The following is a 13621-nucleotide window of genomic DNA, read 5'->3' as shown; positions in this document are numbered from 1 at the left end:
TAGAAAAAATTTCAGATTTTTTAATCATTATTAACGGTTAATGCACCAGTGTTATTTTTGAGGATCACCTGTCAGGATACCTGCCACTACTGCTGGCTTAAAGTGGTTGTGTACTGTAATCATTCAATTCATTAATGGATTACTAATTAATTACAAATTGATTACTAAGTAGCACCACATTTCCTTTGTGCGTGTACATTAATTTCTTTCTTTATTAGAAAGTGCTCCATTTCTTTATCATCAGCTGATATGCTGGTGTATTGATTCACAAAAACATTAAAACAATAAATTTAAATATTAGAATCGTGTAAGTGTGGATTTTAGAATTCCTCCAGTGTGATATTCACTTTTAGTCTCCACCATTATTTTTTAATTGGTAAAGTTAGCAGTAAAAACATTCTCCATGGCACTCTTTATCAAAAAAATACTGTTGCTATGGTAACTTAATAGTTTCTGTTTCCTGTTTTTTTTTTTTTTTTTTTGGCCAGCCAAATGTACAATTTGGTTGAGAAATAAGAATAAAATTTTAAAGTCTCCCATTTAAAATTATTTCTTACCTTTCCCCCTTCCCCAAAATCTGATTGGTGAAGTAAAGGCAACTGTGTACACCCACCTGTCAGTAGAGAGGTCCTCAACCATAACTGAGTATACAAATTTTGGAGTGCTTGTAAGACTACAGATGTGTATATACTTCAATTAGCAAACACAGGTTTTATAATTATTACATAGGTTCAGCATAGTTAATCATTAATTTCCATATATGTCATTCGAATACCTTCACATGTAACTACTTTCCATATAATAATACTTTTTTTTTTTTTTTTTTTGGAATTATTTTTTGAACAAAATAAAAGAATATTAAGAAGTTATTTTGTGCTGATCTATATTGATTAAAATTAATATTTTGATGGAGAAAAAGTACTCTAAATAATAGCAATACTTGTGCACCTTATTTATAAAACCATGTGCATACTTGATATGCTTTTAATACACTGCCTGGCAACTTTATTATTACTGTTAATAATGTTAGAAAACAAGCCTGGCACGTCGGGTTGCATATCATCCAGGTTTCTTGCGACGACCGACTAACTGGTTAAAATAAATATATGCTTTATACATAAGATAAAACAGAGATAAAATAAGATAAAAGCATTAAAATACAATAAGATAAAATATAATAAGTATTAAAATTCATAAAGCTTTTGAGACGAAGTGTCTCGTCATCAGCTAGTTGGTGAATGGTGTACTTCAGTATATATTGATGGTTACAATAGCAAAAGTCAGCTGGGCATGATCGTGTATCTGGTGTTGCTAGAACAGAATATGTACACATGACGACTGCCAGTGCTCATCAAACTGCAATACAGTACATTCTATAATAGAGTGTAAGTGCACTCCCCTCGTGCAATTCATAGCACTATTATTGGTAGCTATGTGCAGTGCTTCAAGCCTTGAGTGCTGGCGGTAATCATGTGAATAGTCAAAGATTTCAATATCCTGTCGGGGATCAAGATTGTGCTGTTCAACCCAGTAATGCTCGGCGACTGCGGAGCGTTCAAAATTAGTGGTTCGCAGAGCCACCTCTTGCTCAGACCCTGGTTTTCAATCTTCTGCCAGATTCACCTACATAATACCCCCCACAATCCGGACACGTAATGCAGTATACAGAACCACTCTGTAGGAAAGGAGGAACAGGTGTTTTCCCCTTAGAAATAGACTGTAATTTTCTCCCCGGAAGTTGCATACATTGTATATGATGGAGATGCAAAATCCTAACAAGAAGTTCCGACACGCCTGGATAATAGGGGATGTAGGCAGTAGAGATAAATTCATTGATGCGAGGAGGGTTAGATTGCGTAACAAATTTGTGAGCCCGAAGCTCACATCTATCTAGAACATGAGGTTGATAGCTGCAATTTGAAAGCTCTGCCCTAATTTGGAAATCTCCAATTGCCTGTAACCAGTCGAACTAGTGTCCAAGCGCGGGAGAATAAAGTGAGGGCAGTGCTACGCAAATGACCAGGGGTGTGAGCAGACCCATAATTGTTCCTCCTTTCCTATGGAGTGGTTCCGTATACCGCATTACATGTCTGGATTGTGAGGGGTATTATGTAGGTGAGTCTGGTAGAAGATTGAAAGACCAAGTTTCTGAGCATGAGGTGGCTCTGTGAACTGCTAATATTGAATGCTCCACAGTTGCCGAGCATTATTGGGTTGAGCAGCACAATCTTGATTCTCGACGGGATATTGAAATCTTTGACTATTCACGTGATTACTGCCAGCACTTGTGGCTTGAAGCACTGCACATAGCTACCAATAATAGTACTATGAATAGCACAAGAGGAGTGCACTTACACCATATTATAGAATGTACTGTATTGCAGTGTGAGTGCTGGCAGTCATCACATGTATGTAATTCTGTTCTACTGACACCAGACTCATGATACCTGATCATGCCCAGCTGACTTTTGCTATTGTAATCATCAATATATACTGAAGTACACCATTCACCGACTGGCTGATGAAGAGGCACCTTGTCTCGAAAGCTTCTATGTATTTTAATGCTTTTATCTTATTTTATCTGTTTTAGCTTACGTATATATCATTTATTTATTTTAATAAATTTATTTTAACCAGTTAGTCTGTCATCACAAGAAACTTGGATGATGTTAATAATGTGTTGGTCTACTGATTGAACCACTGTTTCAACGTGAAGTGGCATGAATTCAATTACACATTGTCAATTTCATTCTGAGAAATATTAGATCATTCATGCAACAAAAACTGTCTTCAGTTCCTGGAGTGCTGTTAGTGTATCAGTTGTGTGATGGCACCGGGGATTTCCCCCATCTCTGCTGAGTGCCCATGGGCAGTGGATTGTGCTGACAAACATGCCTTTCTAGTTCACTCCATAGATGCTCAATAAGATTGAGATCAAGGGATTTGGCTGGCCAAGGCAGGTGTTTCAAATCTTTATCTTCCTCAGACTGCTCTTTCATACATTTGGCATGCTGCTTGGTTGCATTGTCATCTTGAAAGTACTCCTGTTCATAGCAGTAAACACTACCAGATGTTCCTGATTTGAAAGGATGTTTAGATGTGTTCTGGCATTCACAGTGAGATCAGAGGGCCAAGGGAATGCCATGATATCTCACACCATCACATCTCTCTAGTAACCTGTACTGATGGTACACAACAGAATCGGTCCAGTGCCTTGTGTTTGTGCATGCACTTCCACATTCTGTAGATTAAATGATGAAGACTAAATCGTGATGCATAAAATGATGACTGGCCTGCATCCATCTTTTGTCTTCTTGGCACCAGTGTAGCCATTTTCCTGTTGATGTCCAAGAGCAGGATTCTGTGAAGATCTACTCCAGTTGTGTTTCTTTTGTGAGGTTCTTTACATTGCAGTTATTGGTGGTTTATAGTGTTCCTGCATTGAATGCAGAGGTTAATTGTTCCATTGTTTGGTGACAATTAAAATTGATAATTAGCTTCAGATGTTGAGCACCTTGGTCTTATACCTTACATTTTAGCCAATGGCATATTTTCATAGATTTTTTCCAGGCATTTTTCTTTATTTATTAAAGGCTCATGTGACATTAGTCCCGAACACCCAACAAGTGCAACAGTCCTCTCTACTAAACACTTTTTGACAAATCATCTCTCTTGAAAATCTGAGATATTATTTGTTTCCCCATTATCAGTAAACTGCTTTGAGCACTAGTTGGGCTTTGCAATGAACATCACACACCTATTTGACTTCTTGAATTTCCATATTTTTGCTTAGATTATTGTATGTCATCAGTCTCCATTAAGTGGCCAGGCAATGTAGATAGACTGTAGTAACCTGCAATATAAAGTGTTGCACTACAAATAAATAGCACTCACTTTTTTTATTTTTTTAAAGAGAAGTGCAACTCTCCTTTCAAACTGTCATTTTGATGATTGTTGTCATCTCATCCAGGTGATGATTTAACCCAGAAGCGAGGTGACATAAAGTGTATTGAGCTAGCTTTGAAATGAGTAAGGTAAACTTAGTGATTAATGTATGTTTATCCTCTTTTGCCCATAGATGCAACAACAACAAACTACTCCACTCATAGGTCAGACTAGCCAAGGACAGTTGATTGTAAGCACGGCTAGCCTAACAAACACACAAGTAAGTGTCTCTTGAATAGTCATAATGTATTTGGATATGTGGCATGCATTTTACTTATTTAATAAATTTGGAGAAGTGCTTTAATTTGGATATACTAAAGCTTTTTCAAACTTAACAAGCAACATGCACTATTTGACAAGTTTGGGAAATGTTTCTATGGAAATGGGTTGGAGGTAGCCATAGATGAGTGGATTTATTATTTGTGGTGCTCGTTTGAAAGAGTTCAGGTTCAAATGATGTCAACAAAATGAGGAATTCATACTAGTTATGTTTCAAGTTCCATAACTGATTTATTTATTTTTAATTTGTAACTACTTCTAATTTCTTTTTATGTATAGATGAATTAGATTTAGTTCCCTACTTCCCTACAAATTCTTGTATGTTAAGTCCTGTCATGGCATGCCCCATTGGTCTTTGTATCAGATTGTTTTGGTATATATTAACCTAACCATATTGGAAGCACCAATTTTCAACTGCCAAATTTTTTCAATAGAAATGTAGTGGACTTGGTGTATTTTTTAATGCCGATTTCAAATGTGCAGCCTGTGTTGTTTCTTTTCCCTCCCCTCTCTCTCTCTAGAACTCAATTTGCAAGATATCATATTTTAGTCCTCGTGTATTTAGATTTTGGTCTATCTGTCCACAGTTGGAATACTTATTGTGAAGTTTTGGAGTTTTCTATACCTTGCTGGAGTGGTTAGTTTTCAGAAGTTTATAGACTATTGTACTCCCACCTGTTCCCTACACGTCACTGATATATAAAGAAAATCTTTGACAGGTTGATTAGTCAGAGTTAAGGGTATGAGTTAATGTTATGTATTAGTAAGCTCATGCACCTTTTTTATTTTTTGGTGTCAATTGCAGTTTATGAAGGTATATCAGGCTTAATGTCCAAGTTTGCAGATGAAACAAAGGTTGGCAGTGTTGTTAATGACAGTATGCTACTGCAACAGTATCTAGAAAAGTTGGGCAGATGGGCTGAGAAAGTGACAACTGAAGCTTAACATTGCAAAATGCAAAGTACTACATACGGGTAGCAGTAACCCCAGAGTAACATACCAACACGGTACTACAGTCAGGGTAGTGGAGAATGAAAAAGACTGGGGGTTAATTGTGCAGTCAGATATGAAATTTTCTGAGCAGTGCAGACAGGCTGCCAGAGCAGGCCATGGGGGTCTTGTCAATGATATATAGGAATTTTGCTAGTAAGGAAAAGGAGGTGATTATCCCCTTATACAAGGAGATAATCACCTCCTTATCTTAATTTTTATCTTAAATAATCTTAATTTTTCAGGTCTTGTTGCAGTAGTATCCTTGATTCCTCTCAGCAACCACTCTGCCACCTTTTGTAATGTCTGCAGACTTAGACAGCTCGAAATATACCTTAATCAATATTGTTAATAAATATTGACAACAGTAAGGGGTCAGCACCGAATCCTAGTGTACTCCACTAATAACATTAGCCCAAGAAGAACCAGTGTCTGTTAATAAGCACTGTCTTCTGCCACTCAGCCATCCCTTTATCCATAACAATTTGCACTTAATGCCACGCTGTTCTAATCTTTACAGCAGTCTTTCATGTGTATCACTGTCAAAAGCTTTCTTGAAATCTAAATATAATGTCAGAATTATTTTTTGCATCAAGTTCCTTTGTTACTGTGTCATAGGAATTAATTGGATTGGTCAGACACACTCTGACCTTAAGAAATCCATGCTGTGATTGCCATATAATTGCATTCTTGTCTGAATGGTACTGCATTACTTCTTTAACTGCTGACTCCATAATTTTCTCTGGAATGCAGGTCAAGCTTACAGGTCTGTGATTACTCAATTCACTCTTTGATCCTTCTCTATAATTAGGGGAGACATTTTCCATGACCAACTTTACATCTGTTCAGTATCTTCCAACTTTACAAGAAATCATGGAGCAAAGTCAAAATGCATGTAGTAGTAGTAGTAGTGGCACTTGATGCAAGAAAGCAAGTGTAGGAGCTTATGCAGCATCAGCCAAAAAAAAAAAAAAAAAAAAATCACACCACACCCTCCAATTGCCTGTCCAGTTCCTCCTTAAATTTATTTAACCTATCAACTTCCACAACGACAGATGGAAGTTTGTTCCAGCAATTAACCACCCGCTGGCTAAAGGCAAATTTCCGCACATCTATTCTACATCTATCCTTTCTTAATTTGAACTTATGTCCCCGTAGGTTCGTATTCTGAACAAGTGGGAGGATCCCATCAGAATTCAGCGTGCTCAACCCATTCAAGGCCTTATAGACCTCAATCAGATCACCACGCAGGTGCCTAGTCTCCAGCCACTGCAATTTGCAGAACTTAAGCCTCTCTTGGTAAGAGGATCCCTTCATTCCCCTCACCAATCGTGTTGCTCTTCTCTGTACACGCTCAAGCAAATCTACATCCTTCCTAAAATGAGGCCTCCAGACCTGTACGCAGTACTCAAGGCGTGGCCTGACCATTGCCTTATACAGAGGGACAATCACCTCCTTTTCCCTGCTAGCAAAATTCCTATATATCATTGACAAAACCCCATGACCTGCCCTAGCAGCCTGTCTACATTGCTCAGAAAACTTCATATCTGACTGCACAATTACTCCCAGGTCTTTTTCATTTTCTACCACCTTAAGTGTAGTACCACACAGTTGGTACGTTTCTCTGGGGTTACTTCTACCAAATACTTTGCATTTGTCAAGGTTAAACTTCAGTTGCCACTTCTTAGCCCATCTGGGCAAATTATCTAGATCCTGTTGCAGTAGCACACTGCCATTACTGTCATTAACAACCCTGCCAACCTTCGTGTCATCTGCAAACTTCGACATTAAGCCTGATATACCTTCATCAATATCATTGATAAATATACAAAACAACAGTGGACCCAACACCGAACCCTGTGGGACTCCACTAATAACATTAGTCCACGAAGAGCAGCACCCATTGATTACCACCCTCTGTCTTCTCCCACTTATCCATCCTTTTATCCATTGTAGCAACTTACCCTTAATACCATTCTGCTCCAATTTGTACAGTAGTCTTCCATGCGCAACAGTGTGAAAAGCTTTCCTGAAATCCAAGTATATGATATCAAAATTATTTTTTGCATCCAGTTCCTTTGTGACCACATCATAATAACCAATCAAATTTGTCAGACAAGACTTTCCCTTAACAAACCCATGCTGTGTCTGAATTATTGCTGCAGTCTTGTCTAGATGATCCTGCAATGCATCTTTAACCAGTGACTCCATTATTTTACCCGGAACAGAAGTTAAACTAACTGGTCTGTAATTATTCGTGTCACCCTTCGAACCTCCTTTGTGAATTGGGGATACATTTGCACATCTCCAGTCCGTGGGAACCTCCCCTGAATCCAAGGATGCGCTCATAATTATGGCTAAGGGTTTGCTTAGTTGCTTTGCCGCCTCCTTTAATATAACTGGATAGATCCCATCCGCCCCAGGTGCCTTTCTTATGTTTAACTTCAACAATTTCTCCTCCACTTTGCTCTCAGTTATTACAAAATCATTAAGCACACTGCTACAATTTGATAACCTTCTTCCATTTTCAAACTGTAATGATTCCTCACGTGTGAATGTAGATGCAAAATACTCATTCAGTTTGTGGTAGTCATCTGCTCGAAGAGCTTAAATTTAGGAAATGTTATATGGAAACATGCCAGGTGTTTTACTAAAAGCCTTCCATACTACACATTCAACTACCTTCACTTGATGAGAAACAGCATGTGCATTGGTATCATTTGAATTTCTGCTCTTCTACTGCATTCAAGACTTTGTCAGTTCCTATTCTGTTATGAAGACATCTTTTACAAAGTCTATTGTATAGGCAGCCAAAGTCCTTTTATAAGTTGCTTTCAGTTTTACTGGAACATGGACAATAACAGAGAACACTTGTTGATATTCCCATAACATAGCCTCTTGCAGTTCTTGGTTAACTCACTGTGTTGTATCTCTGTCAGTGTTGTCATGGATAAATGATGGTTTACTCTTTTGAGAACAATAATCAGTGGTCTTCACTTGGTAGAAACTTGAACCTGTGCAATTATTCAAATTGGATATGAGATCTCAAATGTATACCTAAAATAGGGATATTCCAAAATTTTAGTTAATTCAAACAAGGAATGAACTGAAATGTATTATAACTGTTGGTTAATAACAAGGGTGCAAACCTTGGAAGTTATTTTATAGTCACTATGTGCATGCATTCTTGTGCATCTTCACAGATAAAACTGCTTTAAAACACACAGTTGATATTCCTTGTTACAGTGAGACTGCATTTATCAATATGCATCTCAGAGATGAAACACCAGTCGGAGCTCGGCTAGAACTGATTTGGATCTGTCCTTCAATTCTGCATAGGACACATCTACTTACAAGGATGGGGAGGTTGTATGTGTATGCAACCATTTTCATCTACAGAAAAGCCTTGACAACTCGGTCATCAAACACCATGTTCCAGTGCAGTGGCTCAGGAATCAGTCTTGGGGTAGCCCCTAGTGACCTCTCTAACAGATTCCATGTTGTTGACTTTGTGATCAGTTTCTGGAAGTACTCGATGAAACAATGCATCTTTTCAAGGTTCTTTGCCACCATACCGAGTCAGAAGCCCACTGAAACTCAACAAAGATTCTTAGGTGTTTCTCTTTTTGTCTCCCTGTGGATGGTCATGGCTCTAACTGGTGCTCTCAGATCATCTGCTTTCAATAATCCATGTATTGGTTAGATGAAGATAACCCCTATAAATTGTAGTTGAATATAATGGGTTGTCATCAGTCTTTGGAAGGTTTGCCTAAAACTGGTAGAAAGATGATGGTCATATAAGAAGAGTGAAGGCTGCAGGACAGAATGAGGAGCATTGTGATTAATGATTACTTTTCAGATTGGGTTAGTGTTAGAAGTCTGATCCCTCAGGGATTTATGCTGGGTTTGCTGTCATTTTTGATTTTCTTAAATGATACTGAAGGGATATAGGGTGTGACATCATATTTGGCATATAGTAAGATTGAGAGAATAGTTAATGACCAGTAACAAGCAGACTCCATGTTGACTTGGAAAACTTTCAGGAATAGTCAAAATATGATGGCTACATTTTATAGAATTATACTTTTAGTAATGACCATTCTTATACCGTGTGGATATTAAGATAGTTTATTCAGTTAATAACTAACTTCCTATACATTAAGATGTTTGGGGAGGGGGGACAAATTGAAATTACATACTTGTGTGGTTAAATTACAAAACTCCATACTTTTACTTATACAGTGGAACACCCTGCTTTTCGATTGGTTCATCGTATGATCAAATCACTTTACGATGGACTCTCCATAATAAAATACCATTCACTATATGATATGTGGTAAGCGCCGGCCATTGATCATGTTTGCGAATTGAATTTTAATTCCATTGAACGGCGATTCTAATAAGCGAAAATGGGAGGAATATTATCTAGAGGCTATAAAAGTAAAGATATATTAAGCACAAATTTACACTTTATTACCTTACCAATTAAACAAAATTAAATGATACATGAAAATCAGAAGAATATTTTCTGCAAGTTAGCAAAATAAAAATTTACTCCTACATATATAGCTTAATTAATACAGTCAGTCCTCATATAGCACGATAGTTGTGTTCCTAGAAACCCTCGTGCAATGCAAAATCGTGCAATATAAACAGGCCCTATGGGAAAAGTAGGGTTAGGAGCCGACCACCCAAGGTTGAACACACATTTGTAACCAAAACATTACCAAACACAATAAATAATCGGGTAATTTTAATTGTTTTAACGATTAAAATACGTAATAAAAAATAATATTATAATTTTTTATATCTTTTATTATAATATTATATTTTATTATAATATAATAAATAATAAAAAAATATGTAAGTATTTTTTACGAATAAAATACATATTTTATTACGACTATTATATAATAAAATATTGCTAATGCTTTTGCTTCCGTCGTAAGCAAACTTGTTTTTTGTTTGATTTTTTATCCAAACAGATAACAGCCGTTCCATCTCTTCCAATTCTTTGTCTTAATCTAATGGATTTTAATTACACTTTGAGTTGTTCCTGCTATGAAAGTTGTTTCTATTTTCTCTGCATTCTTTGTAATTCTCGGCATTGCCTCATCTAGGTCTGTAGCACGTGCAATATCACATGGTCTTTCATTTCGCTCAAAGCGTTTCACAATTTCATATTTTTTCTCTATCGACAGAGGCGGACTGGCCATAAGCCTTACCGGGGAAACCCCGGCGGGCTGGTGTGATTTTGGCCATAAACCATAGTTTGAGGCCACTATAAATTTTCCCGGGTAAGAATCTTTGACCCAGTCCGCCTCTGTTTATCGATATTGCTTTTCTTTTTCTCTCTGAATCTGCAGTGTCTTCACCAGGACGCTTCCTTTTCACACCTTTTTAATTAAGAATTTTACTCATTTTTAGGGAATAAAGCACAATTACAAAACAAGGAGGCACGCTTGATACACATAAACAAAGCTGCGCGCATGTAGCAACTGAATAAACAACACTAAAGGCAGAGATACACTTAACACTCACATTTCTAGGGGTTACTACCATAAAACAATCAAAACAATTTACAGTTGCATTTCTGCTAGTGGAATCTATTATAAACTGGTAGTAAACTCGATCTAATTGCATTTGCGATTATACCGATAGCTGGAATTGTGTTGGTTTTTACGTTATTATGGTGAAATGTGTTTCCTCTTCACTGATATAAAAAACATAAATACGTTTTCAGAATCTTCTCTTCATTCCTATCATGTTGCGTTCGGTTGGGGTGATTCTGCGTTCGACTGCCATTTCTTGTAAACACCAAGGCAAATCGTGCATAAGCGAATTCGGTTCGTGTTATATAAGATATCGTTCCCCTATTTATAAATTGTGTATGATCGAATTCGTGTAGTGTAAACACGTTTTATATGAGGACTGACTGTACTGTAATATATACATACATACTAATTGATATTTCTGTTCACTGACATTTGGGGGGGGTTGTAATATTTAAAACAGTAAAAAGAATAACCAATCAATAATGAAGAACACAGCACGCACAAATTGCAACTAACACGATATGTGCAAGTGACATACGGAGTAACAATTTTACTAAGCTTAAAATATAGGACTGAAGAGAAGATACTGAAAATTTGTTTTTTATATGATTGAAGATTTTTATGGAAGGGGATATACATTTCACCATAATAATGTAAAAACCCACAGATTCCAGCTATCAGTATTATCACTAATGCAATAAGATTGAGTTTACTACCTGTGTATAATAGATTTCACTAACAGAAAAGCCCAATAGACCGGAAACTGCAAATAGTTTTTTTTTGTTTTATGGTAGTGACCACCAGAAATGTATTTTAGAAAAATATCACAAAGGCACTCAAACTGATTTTTATAACTGAATATATGATAACAATGAAAGCGTAGTGCATTTTAATGATTGGAATTGGTTTTTCGAAATTTGGGTCTGCAAAGCAGCTGATTCTACTAACAGTAATCACTGGTGCCTACTTATTTCACTTTACAAAGAACTTATGATTGTCTCTGACTGGACCACATGATCCTTCCTCTCAGCCAATAGCAGCTTTTGTAAACAGGTTGGCCACGTGTTTTGTTTTTGCATCTTTTAATTGAAGTGATATTTTGTTGTGCTTTGATCAGTTTTTTTTATAATCAATATGTACAATTTTCATTATAAAAATCACTTTTTAGAGAGATAAATAGCTTAGTTATATAGAGAAAATTTCCACTTCCGAGGTCTTGGAATGAATTATAAAAAAAAGTGTGTTATTGGGGTTCACATTAAAATATTTTCACTATACAATGGTGTCTCTGGAACAGATTAATATCATAAAGCGGGAGTCCACTCTACTTTATATTATACATTATTATTAATTTATAATAAAGGTAAGAATCCTCTATACAAATGAGAAGTAAAAAGTACCGGGTTAAAAAAATTTTTACGAAGTTACAATGAAACATATAATTAAGGTTAAACAGAATTATAACATGTCTTACCTGTTGTCAGTCCCTTGTATGCTGAGTGTCTTGATCCCTACTATGCCTTCTGACAAGAGGTGCTGTCAACAGGTATTTATATGAGAGGATTTCAATTAGTTGTCTAATAGTTACAGTCAGTAGTCCGATGCTATTGATCTTTTTTTGATTGTTGACAGAGTTAGTTTTTTTTTTTTATATCAACAGCAAGTAAAGTACTATATTGTTCTGTCTGATTAGTGTGGATAGATGGTACCATCTGCCTCCACTACACTAATGAAATTACTATTGAGTACTAATATATTAATAGTAAAAATAAAATAATTTAATAGAATATTTGTGATTAACCTAGATGCATGGAGATTTTTCCATCACTCTGTACATCACATTTATCACAGAAAAACTTTGATTAGCAAATTAAAGATTTTTTTTTTTAAACCCAGGAACATTTATATTCAAGGTCCCAGCTACCACATAACATTTAATCTTTTCTGTTTCTATGGGTGAATTGATTAATAGGAAAAAAATTACTTATTTTGCATTTTGCAAAAGTTGCACCAAGTGTCTTAATTTTGTATTAAAAAAAAATTGAACCATTAATTTGGTGATCTCTGATGGATCAATTGCCTGTTACTCTGAATGTTTTGTATGTATGGTAAAATCCCATTACAACAAATGCTGTTTTTTTTTATCAGAAACTGCACTATAACTTAACTAAAAAAATTTAGCTCTGGTGAACTTTCCCTTTTATTAGTGCTAAGTCCTGTTTGAACAAAAAATTTTAGGGAAAATTCAGTACAGCTTACTCTCTGAGTCTGTCTACGCTTAAAATATACTGGTTTACATGACAACAGAATTTTATTGGGAAGTTATGAATGTAGCCTGTATTGTAAATGGGCTACAACAATATTTAAATAGTTGTAGCCCATATTGTAAATTTGGCTATGGAAGCATTCACCTAAAGAAAATACTGCAAGTTTTAAAATGTGTTAAAAACAAACTCCATATTTAAATATACACCCTTGATTATATATATTTCACTCCTTTTTAATGATTATATTCACCCCCCCACCCATTTTTTCATCCTTGCAGTATCCACATATATGTGAGTTCATTAATGTTGCATCTTTGTTACTTTAATGTGGCAAAAGAGTTAAGTATTAAAAACAAAAGTGATGTAATAATAAGTCGCATCTGTACCGCATTACTGAATGTGTGGTATTTATTATAAATAAAATGCTCTCGAAACAATATTGTCTGGAAAAAAAAAAAATAATAATATTTTTTACTTTTGTAATATACCTATTTCATTTATTGTTGATTTTAATGGTGATATTTAATTAAAATAAAGCAGAAATTACTGTTTATATGTGTAAGAAAAGTGCAGCAGAACTTATTT

General features: G+C 35.8%; 1 protein-coding gene across 1 annotated transcript in view; it reads left to right on the top strand.

Moving 5' to 3' along the window:
- LOC150079691 (histone lysine acetyltransferase CREBBP-like) overlaps positions 1–13621 on the top strand; it is a 487331-nt gene that overhangs the window by 226778 nt on the left and 246932 nt on the right. The window contains exon 11 of the mRNA XM_090384101.1: positions 4079–4165. Within this exon, the coding sequence (XP_090240227.1) occupies positions 4079–4165 (87 nt within the window). The remainder of the gene's footprint in view (positions 1–4078; positions 4166–13621) is intronic.

The sequence above is a fragment of the Mastigoproctus giganteus genome, chromosome 10, assembly GCF_048544385.1.
Source record: "Mastigoproctus giganteus isolate SK-2022 chromosome 10, ASM4854438v1, whole genome shotgun sequence".
Classification (NCBI taxonomy): Eukaryota; Metazoa; Arthropoda; class Arachnida; order Uropygi; family Thelyphonidae; genus Mastigoproctus; species Mastigoproctus giganteus.
This window is presented reverse-complemented; position numbering and strand designations above follow the sequence as displayed.